The 19,461-nt window shown below is 38.9% G+C and overlaps 3 protein-coding genes and 1 pseudogene across 6 annotated transcripts in view; 2 read left to right on the top strand and 2 right to left on the bottom strand.

Moving 5' to 3' along the window:
• The window catches only part of LOC146369785 (carboxyl-terminal PDZ ligand of neuronal nitric oxide synthase protein-like), a 242,441-nt gene that overhangs the window by 115,210 nt on the left and 107,770 nt on the right, over positions 1-19,461 (top strand). The gene's annotated exons all lie outside the window — the stretch shown is intronic.
• Positions 1,451-3,058, bottom strand: LOC146369788 (uncharacterized). The gene is made up of 5 exons (XM_084909588.1): positions 2,887-3,058; positions 2,548-2,759; positions 2,287-2,434; positions 2,099-2,208; positions 1,451-1,762 (listed from the first exon to the last, which is right to left on the bottom strand). Exons 1-5 carry the CDS (start codon positions 3,056-3,058, stop codon positions 1,451-1,453), a joined length of 954 nt encoding a protein of 317 aa, XP_084765714.1.
• On the top strand, positions 4,208-19,459 carry LOC146369786 (uncharacterized; annotated as a pseudogene).
• On the bottom strand, positions 11,776-12,966 carry LOC146369787 (uncharacterized). Its single transcript, XM_084910621.1, has 2 exons — positions 12,865-12,966; positions 11,776-12,357 (listed from the first exon to the last, which is right to left on the bottom strand). The coding sequence occupies exons 1-2, from the start codon at positions 12,964-12,966 to the stop codon at positions 11,776-11,778; spliced, it is 684 nt and encodes a 227-aa protein (XP_084766747.1).

Below are 19,461 nucleotides of genomic sequence, written 5' to 3'. Positions count from 1 at the left end.
GTACGGCATAATAACTGTCAAACAGCACCTGTGGAAATTTGAATAAACATACACATCCTGACCTCATAAACCTGTACTGGAACACTGACATAAATTAGCTCAGTTGGCAGGACACTCTGTAATTACTGACGCTCTTAAACCTGTCACTCAAATCCAGCCATTCTTACAACACACGGCCTATGACTTGAAATTAGTCACCAAATAGTCTGAATGGATTGTTGAGATCATGTGAAGCAAGCATTTGAAAGCCACAAACATACTGAAATATTCAGTTTTGAGATATTTCTACTTATTGAAATTTTTCTGTATGCTGTAAAGCTGTTAAAAAACAGCAGGTTTGTACCACAGATCTATATGAGGATTTTCAAACGATGTTTTACTAACAGTAATACTACAAAATCAGAATCACTTGAAGGATCAGACATATTATTTATTTATATGTTTTAAATTTTTAAAAAATGTTTGAAACAATTTCCTCATGTACAGTTTGATTTATACACTGCAAAAACCCACCTCCTTAATACTAGAAAAATACACTTATTTTTGGTGAAGATTTGCTTAAAACAAGTGAAATTATCTGCCCATGGGGTAAGTGTTTTTTTCTTAATAAGATTTCTTGAAATAAGAACAATATCTAGATTTAAATAAAGCTAAAAATAAGTCTTTTACACTCATTCCAGGCAACAAATCAGAACATTGAAACTTAAAATAAGCTTTAACCACTTATTGTAGGCCACAAATAAAGATAATGAAGCTAAAAATAAGTCTTTTACACTTATTTCAGGGAACAAATCAGAAGAATTGAAACTTAAAATAAGCTTTAACCACTTATTGTAGGCCACAAATAAAGATAATAAAGCTAAAAATAAGTCTTTTACACTTATTCCAGGCAACCAATCATGGCTTGAAACCTAAAATAAGCTTTAACCACTTGTTCTAAGTAAAATGTTGAAGAAATTAAATCTGAAAATAGGCATAAAACACTTATTCTAACAAACAAATCAAGGCAAATAATCTAAAAACTAGTACATTAAATCATTTTAAAGATATCTTCTTTTTAAATTTAGCTAAACACTACTTTAAGATTACATTGCTGATTAAGGACAAAACAAAACTGAAACAGAGCAAAAGTGTCCATCTTTATTTGTCCACTTTAACAATAACCTGCAGATAATAAAGATACAATTGAACAGTACAGGTCCAACATTATGAGTTTGTTTAAGTGGTTTCAACATTTCAACAGCCTTAGAGGTTTCGCCATTGCCATTAAAATTGACGAGTGACATAGGAAGACCACAAAGATTCAAATTTCTTCCGAATGACACCAAATACCACAAAATTTGTCTGGGTGAGTAAATGAACATTTTCCATTTTAGAAATAATTCCCAGATTGAAAAAACAAAAAACAAAACAGAAGTGCCCTCTCCTAATCTTATCTGAAATTTACACACTACTTTCCAGTAAATGCATGCCATTCTGCCAGGGCTTTTCTGTAAGATGATGTAGTGTCATGCTCATGAATGGCATCCTGGAGAACTTCTGTCTGAATGACAGACAGCAGGGTTGCCACGCATTTGGGGTAAGTCAGATGGAGTGCATAAAAGTATGCCATCACATATATCATAGCCTCACCAAGTTTTTCTTTGTCAAATGTTGTAACTGGTAAATTACCAACAGCAATGACACACTTGCAGCCATCAAACATCACTACTGGACATGACAAGCTTCGTTTCTGGAGGAAAGCATCTGGATCTTCTGTAGGCTGCAAGACACAAAAGACATGACAGTTAACATCTTATGTTAATTGTATGTTTTTTTGCTGGGATTTGGTCATAACGTCGGAGACGTCATTATCTTGGTCTTTGTTGGTTACACCCATTTTATAGTAGTTTTGACTTATGGTTTATCAGTGTCAAGCGACTCCTTATGTGACCACACTTGTGTACATTAAATACGTTATAAATTAATGTAAACAATAAATTATAGATTTAAGTCTTTCGGCTGAAACCGAAAAAGCATTTTTGAGTCATGTTTGACCAAAATATTTCGTTTGCCAAATTTTCTGTAGATCTTTATAAGCAAATTTTATAAAACTTACCTTCAGGACATGTAGAAATGCTTCAGAAGCATTCCCCATCTTTTTTGGTGGATGGGCAGGTGTGGGAAAGAGCGTTGGAAGAGCCTTCATCAGTGCAAGGTGGGCTTCAGCTGGACAAAGCAGAAACAAACCTTCATAAACATAAATTTTAAAGGATGAGAACTTTGTATTCAAATGGTAAAACTTACTTTTGTCCATAGTCATTGGTGGATTCATTGCCTTCTTTGACACACCGTAGAACTCTACCCTGGAGCAGAATTCTTCCCATCTCAGTTTTACTTGACTGATGAACTTGTTGTTGTGGGGATCCAAAATTCTGCGAAGCTCACCCAATGCCTACAATAGGTTTAAAAAAAATAAGTAAACAAATAAAATCAAAATAACTTTACTACCACACCAAATATATTTGAAATTAAAGTGATTATTGATTAACTCTTCCAAAAACTTACATGATGCAATTCTTTAAAGCATGGATATGCATCCAAGATGAGGTGAGCTCTGTTCTCCTCTTTCATGGTGTCTGAGTCAATGAAGGATCTTCTGGCTTCAAACTCGAGGTCTAATAGCTGGGACACATCTTCTTGGTTTGGTTTTGCCTTCTTGCACATTTCTTGTAATGTTTTGTAATGTCTTGCTTGTATTTGCCGACTATCCTTGTCAGCTAAGATAGAGAGAAGTACAAGAGCATTTTGGTTTTTCATTGTTACTGAAGTAGACATCCACAAAACATTAGCTACTACTGGCTGTGTGTTGATAACCATTTTACAAAATTACATGTATGTACTCACATGAAGTGGAGGCATTGTCAGAATTTCTGACAGGTGATAACAGAGTAGATGCACCACTGGAAGAACTGCGATCAGCATCTTCATCATCAGCTTCTTCATCCCTTGGGGAGAGGTCAGTGAGCCTTCTCTTGGGCCGTCCCCTCTCCGGTGTTGGTCCTTGCCTTTTTAGCATATGGTACTTCCGGTGCGGAAACTCCTGTGGGGAGCTTTGTTTCCGGTGTCCTATTCGCGCCTGGTTTATGCTCCAAAACAAGTTAAGCAAATGAATGAATCAAGCGGCGATTTACATTTCTATAGATGTCTTGGGCATTTACCCAATATATCTGTAAATGATGTTCATCGACTTGTCGATATTTTTCCCCCACGCCTCAGAGCAAAAGAGAAAAGGGATTCAAATGTTATATTTCTCAGCTGTCCCTCGTTTATCGCGGGTGTTATGTTCTAAAAATAACCAGCGATAGGTGAAATCAAGTAGCCAATTTTATTTTTTGACGGTGCAAAACGTTTCGTGGACATACAGTACTGCACTTCAGAGTCACACTGCTAGCGATCGATGCAGCGATTCTGTACTGTACAGGAGAGACGTCACGGAGGAGATCGTCTGCAGCGATCAGGACGCAGGACACAATGTGACGTAAAAAAAGCATGCAAACTTGCACTAAAAAATCCGCGAAACAGCAGGTGAAAGGTGAACCGCGTTATAGCGAGGGACCGCTGTAATTTTGAAGGTAAGTCACATCATTCATTTTTTGTGTGGCTTTTTTTCACGGTTTGTTAACATGCTGTGTAGGTGTGTACTGATATCAACATAATGGGGGAAACATCTGGTTTGACTATTCTTCACCTGTAGTTTGAATGCTGAACATTTGCCTGTTTAAATCATAAGACCAGTCACTATACAGAGATGTGCTTCTGAATGTGGACGATGTGTCTTCTGCTGCAGTAATGCAGTTCTGCTTGTGTTGAGTGATGTAAACAACTGATCGATCTAAACTCTTTAAATGTCAAAATTGATCATTAGATTTTTTTTATGACACAACAGTGGTGAGTGTTCCCACCTTCTGCTCTTTGTAACTTAACGCGATCTTTCCGTTTTCGAGTTTTGGACATGATTTTGGAGTATATCTTCGCAGTAGCGATTGACCGCAAAGTAAAGCTACCGGAAATGCACAACCCCACATCCGGTCTCAAACCAGGAAGTTAGCATTGTCTCGTGCACATAGTCAATACCCCCCTCCCCCCATGAACTTGGTATTTCCCAAACTAGCGCGGCAACAGCTCCACACTACAACATATTTTCTGCTTGACTTAGTCTAATACAATGGCCTGTTGGAGGTGTGTGATTTGCTTCGTCTTTGTGGCGTTAACATTGAAGTCTCTCTTAAGTCACATTAATACTGCACACAGTCGCAGTCCAGATTTCCGTGTCATTTGTGGAGTCGATGGATGCGCCGAGGATTACCGTGTTTTCAACTCGTTTTACCACCATCTCAGACGCACACATCCACAATACATCGCCACTGGGAACCCGCCTACAGGATGGCTGACAGCTTCATCCGATGCAAATGTATTAGGAGGCGAAAATTTTGGTACAGCCATTTTTGCCGACTATACTGCCGAACCCAGACAAACTGTTAGCAATGGCAATGGCACTGAAGTAGAGCCACCACCACTAGACCCCCCAGTAACATCGGAGGTGTTGGAGGAGGAGCGACAGGAAAGTCAGAACGTGATGGAGCAAGACGCAGCTGAGCTTCAAACACCTCGTCAGAATCAGGTAATGTACTTTATGTGTTTCTGTGTGTACGCGCGCGAATTTTTAAATGTATGTGTGTTGTTTAACCTTAACCAAGCACAGTTACCCCAATTCAGCTTTAGTAAAACCGTAGTAAAGCCTAACTAGAGAAAATGTACTCAGTTCAAGTGAAGATTATAGTTTTAAAGTTATGTGTTTTCTAAGATAAACTACTTGATTAGAATATTTTAATAGGTATGAAGGCCAGTGCTGAATTTCAAATGCATGAATCCGCTGAAATTCAGGCTTGCACAACAATGTAGGCTTAGTTACCATACTTAAACATAATAAATAAACTCATTATTTACCAGTGTTGTGTACCTGCCTTGGTTGTTGTTAGATGCTCCATGAACCAAGCAGCTTTCAAATTTTTCTTTCAGTTAACTTCAGAGTAGATTCCATAAAGATTGGTTAAGTTTCATTAAATAACTCTTAAATTGTTCATAACATTTGCAGCTTCATTAGCTATCCATTGTAGTATGAATCTTTTAATAGCAAAAATGTACAACAGTTTGGAATATTTCTTTGTTTTGTTTTGCATCTGGTGGAATTTGAAACACATTCTGAGTGAGTCATTTTTCTTACACAATTGTTTTTCTTTTTGTCCTGTAGGGTAAAAGAGAAACTGTTGATCTTGCCGGATGTGCAGCTGCATTTGCTATTGGTGTGCGGGAGCAATGCCACCTATCACAGGTACTGCTTCATCTGATATTATGGGGGTGTCATTGTTAACTTGTTAATAAGTCTGGTTCAATGTAAGGCTGCAACTAATGATTTTTTTTCATAATCTGTCCACTATCTTTGCAATTAATTGATTGTTTTTCATCGCTGGTTTTATTCAGCTATTACTTTCACCTATATAAGTTATTAAGAACAAATGTACATTACGAAGAAGTTAAGCACAAGAGTTGTGCAGTTCACTGCAATGTATGTAACTTTGGGCACACTCAACAGTTTAAAATAGGCTTAACAGTGTAAAATGTGTTCACTTTTAGGCATAAAAGACAAATAAAGTAGAATTACATAAAAAAAAATAAATGAGGTAATCATTTGTTCACTTTTTCTGTTGTAACCTTTCATGCTCCTCCATCTTGCTCGGTGCAATGTGTTTGTGCCACGTGAGTCATGCATGTGGCATGTCATGCAAAACAATGCCAATTATTGGCTGATTTCTTCTTCTACTGCTCCACTGGTAAATTACAACATTCAGTGGCTCATTAATTTGAGCTAAAGAAATAGAGTTGCATTTTGCTTCTGTTATATTTTCTATTTACGTTTTCATGTCTCTGATGTGTTTCCCCCCCCCCCCATCAGAGGAGTGTCAACAACATTGTCCTTGGTGTTCAACAGTATCAAACTGCTCTTCTGACGTCCTTGAGGGGAAAAATAAAGACCATCCTTGAAAGGCAACCTGACAGCAATGGACCTTTACAACAAGAAGTTCTTTCAACACTGGACAACTTTCAGGATCCCTTTCCCATATGTGCAGCTTCAAACCTACAGGACCGTGTAACACAGATGCATTTCAACCCTGTCACACCTGAGGAGATCATCATTTCCAAGTATGCCTGTAGAGTTAAAAAGGGAGAATCGAGAGTTCTTGCAATCAAAAACAAGTCTTTCTACTACATTCCTTTGATTGAAAGTTTGAAACAGCTATTATCCAATTCAAGACTATTTGACATGCTCAGTGCTGGACCTCAGAGTTGCCCCAACACCAGTTTTTTGTATGACATTAATGATGGAATTATTTTCAAAACCCACCCACTGTTTTCAAAGAAGAACTCTGCTTTACAACTGATACTCTATTCTGATGAGATAGAAATGTGTAACCCCCTAGGGTCACGTGCGAGTGTAAATAAACTACTAATGTTTTATTACACCTTAGGCAACATAGACCCTAAGTTTAGATCAAAGTTGGCTTCCATCAGACTTCTCGCAATCGCAAAGTCTAGGGACATAGATGAGTGTGGGGTAGATATAATACTGCGGAGAATCAATGAGGACTTGAAGTTACTGTACGATGGTGTTATGATTAACACTGTCAATGGGGAATTTTATTTAAATGGAGCAGTTGTTGCTGTGTGTGGAGACACTCTGGCCCAGCATGAGCTTGCAGGATTTAAGGAAGGAGTTGGTTTTGCGTATAGCAAATGTCGTCATTGTGAGTGTACTTTTGATGAAATGCAAGAAAATTTCAATGAACATAGTTTCACCGGACGGACACATTAGGCAGTGCATTGAAATAGAAAGGGCAACTACTGAATTTTTGAAATCCTCGCTCAAAACGACTTTTGGCATAAATAGACAAAGCAAATTAGTTGATTTCCCAGGTTTTAATCTCATAGAGCAGATGCCACAGGATATTATGCATGTAATTCTTGAAGGAGTGGCACCAATGGAAATTAAGTGTGTGTTGAAATACCTTGTTTTATCTGGAAATTTGGAATTGGACTTGTTTAATTCTGCCATGCAGAACTTTCCTTTTTCATCAGTGGACATACGTGACAAGCCTTCACCAATTAGTATTGCTACTTTAGCTTCAAGTGACAACAGACTCAAACAATCCTCTGGACAAATGCTTATATTGATCAAGATTTTGCCATTCTTATTGTACAGTGTTGTAGAGAAAAATCCCTTTATCCAGTTTATTTTGGATTTAATTGAAATTGTTAAAATACTTTTTGTCCCAGTTGTGTCTTTACAAACTGTGTCCAAACTAAAAAAAATGATAGAAGATCATCTTAAACAATTCAGGCAACTATTCCCAGAAAAAAATGTAATCCCAAAGCAACATTACATGCTGCATCTTCCCTCTCAAATTATTGCCCTGGGACCTGTAATACGTCATATGTGCATGAGATTCGAGTCTAAACACAGTTTTTTTAAACAATGGTCATCCAAATTAAACTTTAAGAATGTGTGCAAGTCTCTTGTAAACCACAATCAGCTGCTGGAGTGTTGCCAAAGTGAAGCAGGAACTGAGCATCCGATATTTGTAAATGAGAAAGAACTAGGTCCTATATCAGAGGTTGCTAATATGGACCATTTGCAATCAAAGGTTGTAGATTTTTTGGGGATTGAAGATGCTATACATCATGCCGTTAGAGTAAAGTGGCTTATTTTACATGGAAACAAATACATCTGTGACAGGTCTCTTATACTCATTTCAGCAAATGGTTTAAACCCTATCTTTGGACTTGTAAAAAACATTTTTATTGTTAATAGTGTACTTTATTGTTTTGAATACCAGGTGTATGAAACCTTGGGTTTCAACAAAGACTTTCTTGCCTATGAAATTGCAATTCCCAACCTTGCCCAAGCAACTGAACTGACTGATGTTGAAGACCTACTTGATTTTACGTCACATTACCCAGTCAATTTCAGAAACAGTGTCTATGTTATGACAAAATATAACCTTGAAGATGTCCTTTCTTTAAAAACCTGAAATAAATACCTTCCAATGAGTGACTTTCTTATTTCAAGGAAAAAGGTGAATGTTTCTTATTTTGAGATAATTTTTGTTTTGCACTCTATCTAAAAGCTATTTTTGCTTGAAATAAATGTAAAATGGTTCATTTTTAGATATACAGACTAAATAAGAAAAAAAAGTAATATATATACTTGAAACAAGTTTAATCATCTAACACATGAGACTGGAAACTAGCTTGTAATGTTCAAAACAAGATGGACAAGATAATCTGGCTAAAATTAAGACAATAAATCTTGTCAAGCTACAAGGAATTTGCAGTGTAGGGAAAAAGACGATGCTGTCTCTAGCAGATTATTGCTGTTGCTCGTAATTTGCTCTGCAAAATTGTCTGCATACATTTGCTGTTTACTTTCTGAGCTGTAGAGCTAGACACACAAAAAAGTGCAATGCAATATGGAAACATGGTAACAAAGAATTTTCGCCATCAAAGTAAAGGCTGCGCCTGGTTGCAGCTGAAGACTTCCATGCAAACTGCTGGCAACTGTGACAACCTGTTAGTGACCAAAGCAACTGCAATTAGGTTTTTGGTGCCGTACCATTTTCCTCTATTACCAACTTCTCACTAGTGACTGCAAGTAACCTCCAGCAACCATTTGCCAACCAGATGGAGAATACAGGTTTTTCTCTTGTCACCGGTGGCAACCAGGGGACAATGACTGCTCTCTAGGCCTGTATGAATGGGGCCTTAGTTGGGCAAAGTTAACATACTAAATATATTCCTACCTATGGCCAACTCAACGGATTCGTAAGCCTAAATGTAACAGCTATCGATAGCATATGGGTAAAAGTTTTACCAAGCCTGATCAGGCTTGTGAAACAGGCATGAAAACTTTATCACTTGTGTAGATAGTTTGAGAAAGATGTACATTTTTGCTCCAGGTTGCACATTAGGGTCTCAAAACTAGACTAGATTATATGGTACAAGTGAACTAGACCAAAAATATTTTACAACAGGCCAGATTTCGCCTGCATGCAATGAGTTTGACAGACATGACGTACACAGTGATCAAATAGTTCATGTTATACTGATACTGAAGCTTTTATGGATTTCCAGTAAGAGAGAAATGATACTAATTGTCACGGTTCTGGGTCAGTTTTGACCCAGTATTTTGAGTTTTCATGTTTTGGTTTGATTTTGTATTTTTTGGTTATCTTCTTGATCTATTTGATGATGATGTTCTTTGTTCCGGCTTATTCTGGTTTATTTTTAGTTCTGCCCGTGTTAAGTCTGTGTTTCCTAGTCTACGTCCTTGTGTATTGTTTCCTGTTTTATTTTGAAGGATTGTGTCTTATATCAGTGTATCCAGCGTTGCTCCTCCTGTCTCGTTAGCCCCAATTTCTCCCAGCTGTGTCTCCCTCCTGTTACCCATTCCCTGATTACCACCCTGTGTATATTAGCCCTGTGTTTTCCTCAACCCAGTGTCGCGTCGTACCCTCAGATCCTGCCTGTGTGTTCCAGTTAGTGTTTTCATGTTTGGTTTCTGTTTTGTTTGGTGCCAGCAATAAAGCTGAGGTTTTCAGTTACATTTCCGTCTGTGAGTCCTGCATTTGGATCCACATCTCCACCTGCCCGCACACAGAACCCTGACACTAATACAGATGCACTCAGCTTTTAAAAGCATGATGCTTTTGCTGTAATAGACAAAAACAGACATCTCAAGGCTGATCTGGCACAGGTGCAATGGATTGATCCACAGTTACCGTGTGATTGTCAGTGCTCTGTGTGTGTGTTGCATTTCCTCTTACCCTTTGATTTATAGCAGCTGTGTTTCACAGGCAGCGATTTATCAAAGGAAAAAATGTCTGGGGCCTTCGAAAAACAAGCCCACTTCATTACTCAAACATCACATGGCAGCTCCCTGCACGATAGGCTCGGCCTGTTAATACGAAGGGCTTATTGCAGGGTTAGCTGAGTGTGAGTGAGTGTGCGGTCATTGAAAGTCTTGTTAATGCAGCATTACGCTGGCTGTCAAAAGTTAATGAATGCCAGTGTGAGTAGCTGGGCTTTGTTTGTTTGTGCACAACTTGTGGGGCCTTTACAGAAGCGCTGACATCTCTTTCTGTCTGTGTTTCAGCTCGGAAAAGTGACGGAGAAGAAGTGCTTTTGCCAAACTGCTGTAATGCCTTGCTGAACTTGAACTCACTGGATGAGTCATGATCATGTGCTTCGTTCCACTACCACACTCTCTTTTCAGCTCCATATTTATGAGCGATTTCTGCCTGAGCCTTTTCTCTCTTGATTCACTCATAATCCTTCACATCCTCACTTTTTGGCTCTACCGATACTCTCATTTACATTGAGTATCCATGACTCTCATTATTTAACCTGCTGTCTGGGCTTTCAGTCACCATCTACTGCTCTTTCATTTTCTACCTTTGTTTCTATGCACTAAATTCCTCAGCTTTATTTATTTATTTTTAATAGTTTCCTTCCATGAACAGTAAAGTTAGTCTGGGTCTTTTTGCTTCACCATTCTTTATAGAATATTTCTGCATAATTATAGGTTTTTTATTTCAAATAGTTCCCTATATTTTTACACATAAATTGTCTTAGTCTGTGCAATGGTTGAAATTATGAGGAAAAAAAGGCTTTTGGTGCTAATTATTACATTTTATTACATAGTTCTGAGCCTACTATCTGAATGTCACAGAAGAAATTGTGACTCATCAGACAAGCCAGCATCTTTCTGCTCCTCTTTTGTTCAGTTTTGATGAGCTTGTGCGAAAGTTAACCTCATTCCTGGTGTGGGGTGTTCAGGGATGCTGTGAATACGGTTGTTGTAACGAGCTGAAGCATTCTACTCTGACATCAACAAGGTGTTTTCATCCAGAGAGCTGGATCACTGGGTATTTTCTCCTATTCAGATGTAAACTCTTTGAGTTGGCTGTGTGGGAAAATCCCAGCAGTTTTGGAAATACTCAGACCAACCTGTCTGACACCAACAACCATGCCACGTCCAAAATCACTCAAATCGACTTTTTGCAGCAGCAACCACAGTCATCGCTAAATGTTTGTCTATCGTCAGCTGTCATTAGGATGACAATTACTAAACATTATTGGCTTATACTGGAGTTCAGTCAATAAATGAGCAGTTCCATAGTAATTGTACACTCTTAACATGTTGTTGACGCTAAAATGTGGCATTCTTGCCTCTATAAAATCAAATTAAACCAGACTACTAGCAGTAAGAGAGCAGTAAGAGATGTTTTTTTAAATTTGTTTTCTTTATTTTGATTTGCCGCTAATGACAATTTTTTTTTATTTGTAGATTTTGTAGTGCTCCCTACAATGTGAACCTCTCACCTGAATTTTCAAAATTTTGTTCAATCCAATTAAATTAAATTAAATTAAATTCAAGCCCAACAATCAAATGATCCCCTATGAGAGCAAGCACTAGGCAACAGTGGAAAGGAAAAACTTCCTTTATAACAGGAAGAAACCTTTGACAGAACCAGGCTCAGAAAGGGGCAGCCATCTGTCATGACTGGTTGGGGGGTGAGAGGCAAAAGAAAAGAAAAATGAGAGCACAATTTAGCTATGTGTTGCTCACATTGCCTAAAATGAACACCATATGGTTTTCTGGACTGTGAAGGAAATCCCTCAAGTCAGTTTCCTGTGAGGTGACTGAAGACTTTGCTGGATGGCCGAGCGGATGCTTTTCAGAAACAGTGCATTTCCTTTCTTGTTTAAATGAACTCCGTCGGGTAAAAAAATTGAGTTGTTGAAAAACCTCAAGCATGGATGCTCAATAATCACTCCAGCAAAGCTGTTGACAGCCTTTCTAATGCTGGCGTTCACGATCTTCCTGTCCTTATTTATTTTGCCTGGATTTCCATATCTCCACACTTGATGCTCGTTGATGGATGAATATACAATTGTCATTGAGGGGAACTCTGTGTGCAGTTGCATCAATTCCTTCTCAATGACAGAAGAAAGTTGATGAGCAGACATGAGTCCCAAATCATTGCCCCCAGCATGGATTACCAATATGTCAGGTGGGCTCTGTGTGGATAGCTCTCCGCTCCAGCGCACCCCTTCTTTGCCAAGCCACTGGACTTTGGCATTAAGTCCAAAGTTTTCTCCGAATATCTCTTTTGCGTCACTCTCGCCTCGTCTGATGTAGCTTGACCCAATGATCCACACTTTTGTTTCTCTCTTCTGGAGATTGATTCTGTGTGGTCTCTAAATGTCAGTACATGGGAACCTGTTAGAGAGGCCAGGGTTGAAAAAGGGATGCCGGAGAACCTCCGAGGGTGTTATGCGCTGGTGTGCATCCAAGGCCAACATCTCTTTAATTAGGCTGACAAATAAGCTTTGGTCATCTTCTGGTCCTCGTCTAACCTTCATTATTTGTTCGAGGTCATCAAGGCGTTTAAGTTGTATGTATCGAGTCTCCAGGGATGGATATCCTGTCTCGTACTGAAATTGTTCTTCTGTCTTAAATGTCCAGCGCTGTTGCTTGTAGTTGTCTTCAATGAAATAGTCATCAGTGTAAACACCAGGGTCTAGAACATGATCTGGTGGCTGACCCTGAGTCTCTATGATGAATTTCAGATAATCATATTCATTCTCTGCAGGGTAGAGTGGCACCCCTGTAGCAAGCTCCACAGCTACTAGCCCCAGAGACCACATGTCACTTGCTTCATTATAAGGAAGGCCAAGCATAACCTCAGGTGCACTATAACCAACCGTCCCTACGCAGTCACTAGGATTCACTGCAGACGCAGGACATGTGAGGCCAATATCTATAAGTCTGACTTTGACTGGAGACTCATGGCGGTTTACAACCATGATGTTTCCAGGTTTGAGGTCGGCGTGCACTATTCCCACAGAACCCAGGTGGGACAGAGCATTTGTGAGTTGACGTAAAATTGGCCCGACTTCGCTTATGGGGAGACCCTGGTTATTCCGGTCCCCTATGTAGTCCCACAGGCATTGATCAAGGAGTTCAAAGTTTAGGCAAACCCGCTCTCCGTCAAGGAAAAAGCCGTTCCAATTAACAATGTTGGCAGAATCTGGATCCAACTTTCGCAGCTGCTCCAGGATGAAAATTTCCAGTTTTGCCTCTTGCTGAACATCAGGGCGGCTCTTGTTGACTTTAATGGCAATGGCTTGGTTGGTTTTTGTGTCGCGACATTTGGCTACAATACCAAAGGCCCCTTCTCCAAGTAAAGCCTCTACCTTGTAGTGGTTTCCCAAAATGCTCCCTTCAACTATTTCAAGCTCATCCGAGTTGAAGGTTGGGCTGGCTGACGTGTTGATGTGTACTTGTTGAGAAAATTCAACCGAGTTTTGGAAACTGCAGTTGATTTTCTGTGATCTCTTGCTTTTCAAGTTTTAAGAGTGCTGAAAGACCACAGGGTTTTGTCCCCCTGTGCTACTCGTGTCAATGCACAAGGAACTCTTAGTGTCGAAAAAGGGATGCTGGAGAACCTCCGAGGGTGTTATGCGCTGGTTTGCATCCAAGGCCAACATCTCTTTAATTAAGCTGACAAACAAACGTTGGCCATTTTCAGGTCCTCGTCTAAATATCATTAATTATCATCCAGTTTTACCTGTTGCAGAATATCAGGGCGGCTCTTGTTGACTTTAATAGCCAAAGCTCGGTTGGTCTTGGTATCACGACATTTGGCTACAATACCAAAGCCCCCTTCTCCGAGGAAGGCCTCTACCTTGTAGTGGTTTCCCAAAATGTTCCCTTCAACTATTTCAAGCTCATTTGAGCTGAAGGGTGGGTTGGCTGACATGGTGAAATGTGTCGGCTTGGTCGTTGAATTGCTGAAAAACGTGAAACTCTCAAAACTTTCCAAAAGGGTTTTGGTTGCTGTCAGGTCTACGTCCGTTAAGCAGTAAAGTTTAACAGAGCAAAGCCCCTATTAAAAACTCCACATGCATGAAAACTCAGAATTCGGTAGACTAGACATTGCTGGCGCTCCCGGTGAAAGAATTTTGTCAATACGACTTGTAGTTCTTTCTTGGGAAGCATTTGTTTCACAATGACTTTTCTGTTTATTTAAAGCAGCAGAAGAGAGGCAGATGTCTGTCTTTCTGTGTGTGTGTGTGTGTGTGTGTGTGTGTGTGTGTGTGTGTGTGTGTGTGTGTGTGTGTGTGTGTGTGTGTGGTGCCACTGGGTGCAGTTGCTATAGCAACCACTCTCATACATGCCTACTTAATGAGCTCTGTCTGTCACTCTGCCAAGATTCATCTTTAAAACTTTTTTCAACTGTTGCTGTGTCCACAGTGTTTGCTCTACAGCCATCATTTTACCCTCAAAACGTAGCCATCGTTTTTCTCTTTCCAACATTGTGTTTTTCAAAGCTCAGAGATTTAAACTTTTTGAATTGTGTGGCTCAAAGTAGAGGGATAACCTTCTAACTGACCCATAGAAATACATTGTATTTTTAGTCAGGAGTTTGTTTCAACAGCAGGAAAGACCCCACTTTTTAAATTGCTCCTGTCATCACATTTTTGACACCACAAAGATAAAAGAGACACTGTTGTGTAGAACAATTCCTTGGGATCCTCACAGTTCAAAAGCTGTTTTGATGGGAGTTAGGGTCTTGGATTTAGATGCAGTTTTTCAACAGGTGCACCAAGGCAGATTTGACAGGGTTTTGCCACAGAATAACAGTATGCCAGTAGTTAGTGCAGGCCAACTAAATAGGGTATTCTGATTGGCCTGTTAAATTCAAGCTTATTGTTCATTGGTGGATTTTTCTTCCGCACACAGGTGGTTCAGATCTGGGCATTTGGAGTCAGATGATGACTTTTAGAATCATCTTTTCTGAATGATTAAAACTTACGGCATTTAGCTGTCTGTAGTGGATTTTCCCACATTTCAGTCATTCAGTGATTAAAATAATATGAGGTTTCAATTTTTTATGCAGATGTTTTCTGACTCTACATTTTCTTTTGTCATTAATCAGCTTTTTCTAATTTACATTTTAAACATGTTCGCCTACTTTTAACTTCTTCTCTTTGAATGTCAGCTTTCAATAGTTCTGAACTTTTGTTTTCAGGTGAAAATTTCTGTATTTTTCATCTCATTCAACATTTTTAACTTAACATGCTGCAATTATTTCATTTCAGCTCAAAACATTCAGCTATCAGCATCCACACTTCAGTTTCTTCAGAAAATGCATTCTCTAGTTTAGTTTAGAATTTTTAAATGAAATTAAATTAATGAGGCAAAACCACAGGATTCAGAAATGAATTTTTTCTCTCCAACCATTGGTTGTTAGTTGGAAATAACTTCATTTGGGAAGTAAAGCTGTTCAACAAGTAATTCAACCGAAGATCAAAAAGAATAGATGAAAACAAAGGAAATGCTTAATTTTTCACTTGTGATGATCAGAGTAGAGACTAAAGGTCTGATTGGGCCGCACAAGATTTCCACTTCCACTTTTCAAACTGGGCCTCAGAACCTCTGCTTTAAATGATTGATCTTCTTTTTGTATCTGTATTGTTTTTATTAGGGTTTTTTTAATGTTATGAGGGGTTTTAATACATTTTTTCCAGTCAGATGTATTTTTGTTATCAGAGACACACTTCTAGTGCTGCTCTTATTTCATTCAGCAGCAGCGTGAGCAGAAAAGTGACTTCCCTTCAGGTGAATATGTTGTGGATTGAACGTTTAAGTGGGACAGACAACCCCTTGAAATACAATAAAAGAAGCTTGCTGTTGGCACCATTTGCAGTTTGATTTATTTTGCCCTTAAGCATCTTTGACAGCTTTCGTGTGAAGCCCGCCTCACTTATTCCAAGATCTGATCTATCCGATGCATCTTCACCTGGATGGTTGGCAGCTGTTCCTCTTAGAGACAGTTGATCGAGATGTATCTGGGCTGTCATCTCGGCACTGCTCAGGGATTTGTCAGCTAAGCTCACTTTGACTCACTTGTGGGGTGAGCTTCGCTTGTCTGGAAGAATATAATGTGCCCCGCAGTCAACAGTTAGTGAAGCAGGAAGCAGTTTGCCGTCATCCTGCCTCAGATTTAAAAACAAAAAAATCAGGATGTTTATTCCTATTAAACTGTCTTGGAGTGAGGGGCTAAAGGAGGGCCTTTTAATTAAAAGGGAAGATTTTTTTGGGGGAAAAAGGAGCCAGATGGGAGCGGTCAGTTTTCTCACAGTACATGACCTGGCTTGAAATGTTTTTTGCTACAGCTCCTCACATCCCGGATTTTTTAGTCCTACTCTTTCCTTTGGAGGAAAGGCCTGTCTTAAGAGGAGCCTCTACTAGTGTTCTGTCTCCCTTTAAAGTTTCTAGTAGAGTAGACAGCTTCCTGAAAAGTCCTTAGTGTATTAGTTACACGAACACAATATATTTTATATTAATCAAAATCTGGATTCTGGGCCAAATTCATAATTTTTCTTTGATTTTTTTGGTACATTGTAGTTTTGTTTTAATCACCTCATAATCCAGGAAATAGTCAGAATTCAATTCATTGGCCTTTACTGTGTTTATGGGAAATACCTTTTGGTCAATCTGGTGATGAATGCTGTGTGTAGAAACATGCAGGAATCCAGCTGGAATGTTTGGTATAAGTATTAATAATGTGCAGATTTCTGCCTTAGAGGAATTTTATAGGAATGTATGATCAAATTCCACTGTTTTTGTATTTCAATTGGAATTTCAGAAGTCCAGCAGGGCAAGAAACACGCAGTTCTAGAATAAGACATGATTGTAAGTCATAAATAAACCAGCAATTTTCACAGTAAGACATAAGAAGCCAGCAGAGAGATTTATCACATAAATGTCTCCATAAACATGAAATGATTTATCTTAAGGGAGGCTTAAGCCTGCTGTAGTCACATTACATATGTAAATGTCTACACTTTTTCTTTTACCTAAAAACACAGTGGCAGCCACACTGCTGGCTTGTTTACAGTCTGTATGATGGTCTTTGATAAGTGCACTGTCATTATAGCTAATGGAGTCATTGAAAATCAAAGGCATAATACACCAAAGTGGATCAGGAAACATGGGGGACTGAATTGGTTCTCATTATTTATGAGCCCTTCACAACAAATATATGTGCAAGATGATGACTAAACTTGTATTTGAATTCTTATTGCCTTTCCTGCTCTCTGGAACTGACAGCAGGCTTTTTGTTATTCAAAAATAAATAAATGTATGAAAGTAAACCTAATGTGTTTAAAAACTAAAAATGACAATCTTGTTGATGATTTCATGCTTCACTTATAAGTTGACTTTTACAGCAGCACGTTGGATCTGAAATCAGTGCATTCATGTGCGAGCTCGTGTGTGTGTGTGTGTGTGTGTGTGTGTGTGTGTGTGTGTGTGTGTGGTATTTTGAGAGTCTGCTGAGCAGACAAAGACACAATCTATAACACAAGAACTTCAGCTAGTGTGGCTCCCAGAGAAAAAGGCCAAAATAAATACCACAAAAATGTCACAGAGTGCACAGATCAGACCCTACAATATTACTGGTAGGCAAACACACATATACACAAAAATATGCACACACACACACACACACACACACACACACAAACACAAAGCCACCTTGTACAGTAACATACTCACACATAGGCAGCAGGATCATTTGCATAATCTTCACCTAATTCCTTGTTCTTCCCTGGTTGTCCGTTGTCTCGCTATGATAAATTACCCCAAGCAACCTTGCAGGTTCCTTAATATGGTGCTAATTGGCCAATTAGGGAACCGTTTTGCCTGAGGATTTCGCCACTTTTTGCGGTTATATTTCAAGTTTACTGTTAATCAACAAATGGCCTCAGATTCCTCTTCTCAGTCAAAATCCAACCACACATTGGACTATGCTCAAAAACACAAAGATACAGTGCATATGGTACTGAAGGCACATTTAAAGGTAGAAGAGCTGTAAGCTGTAAATCAGCAAACAAGGGCAATAAAAATCACATAAATGAAGGACAGAGTCTTAATCTATACGAAACCAGGCCTAGAAAGGTCTTAGAAAAAAAGTCCTATGCCCAGCTGAATCATGGCAGCCTTTACAGCTTTGCCCAGGTAAAAGCCATAGACGATATAAAAGACCAGTACAATGTCACTCACTGGTTTGTGCAGCGAGCATATCTTGCATCCTCCTGACACTTGACAATGGCCAAAATTTACAAAATTGACTTAATATTTGATTCACTATGACCTGAATTGAGTAACTGAAGCTAAAAACTCACCACAAAAACCTTTTACTGAGGTCAGTTCCAAGAGCCTTGTTTCCACAAACTTCTGCAGGACAGGAAGTGTTTGTGAAGCCAGAGGTACTGGCCTTTTAAAAGACTGCAGATTGCGGAAGAGACGTCAGACTGTTAAACTCAAAACTCAATCAGTTTAACCTGAGACACATAATCCTAACTATAGTGGGAAAATGAATATGATCACACTACTTAAAACATAACCCAAGTACCAAGGTGCTTACATAATATACTTAAAAATTAGAACTTTTTGTAAGTTGGTAAAATACAGATAGGCAAACAATGCAGGTGTCATCAGTTGGAAATGGCATTAAGTGGAGTAATTTCTTATTTTCAGTGGATTCTTACGTGTGAGCATTCATATCATTTCAAAATATGACAGTTTCCCAATTTTCTTGCCACCTTATCATCATCGGCATCTCTTTACCCCTCCAGCTTTTTTCTTTTGTCATCATGAATTAGACCCACAGTGGGGGTTAACTCATACAGTGCTCTCGCGCCTACAGGTTATTGTTTAGTCGTTTTGCGCTGCCTTTGTACTCCCAGAGTTGTCTCTTGCTATTTACCTCCTCTGCAGGGTATTGTACAGTTCGTCACTGTTGGCTGCGCACAATCTCTCCCTACTAGCACAACTCTATTTTTGACTCAAACTTAGTTCCTCCCTATATCCTCTTTCACACAGAGTATTTTTTTTTTGTTAGAATGGTATTAACGCCCCCATCTCCTGCATGCACTGGAATATATCACTGTTGTTATTTGAAGCATTTTCTTATACTTGGACTTTCTGACATTTTTGCAGTATAACATAAATAAAACTGAAGTTTTGAAAAGAGCTTGCACCTGTCATTTATTTAAATAGTCCTACCGCCATCACAGCTTTCTCAGCTTCTTTTTCCATCTAAAATCTACAGTTTGATGTCTTTCCTTTTGGATTAAAACAAAATCATGTTTATATTTGTCACATTCAAATCCCAGAGAAATAGGCTGGTTTCCCATTTTGCATCTTAAGATGCATTTTGAAAGCTTGCCAGGTTTTGTTGTTGTTTTGCATCTCATTCACTTTTTTAGTTTCTGACCTATTTTCTTTTC

Source organism: Perissodus microlepis, chromosome 17, assembly GCF_051167445.1.
Source record: "Perissodus microlepis isolate ML-2025 ecotype Zambia chromosome 17, ASM5116744v1, whole genome shotgun sequence".
NCBI lineage: Eukaryota > Metazoa > Chordata > Actinopteri > Cichliformes > Cichlidae > Perissodus > Perissodus microlepis.
The sequence above is the reverse complement of the archived record's forward strand: the minus strand, read 5'-3'. Positions and strand labels throughout refer to the sequence as shown.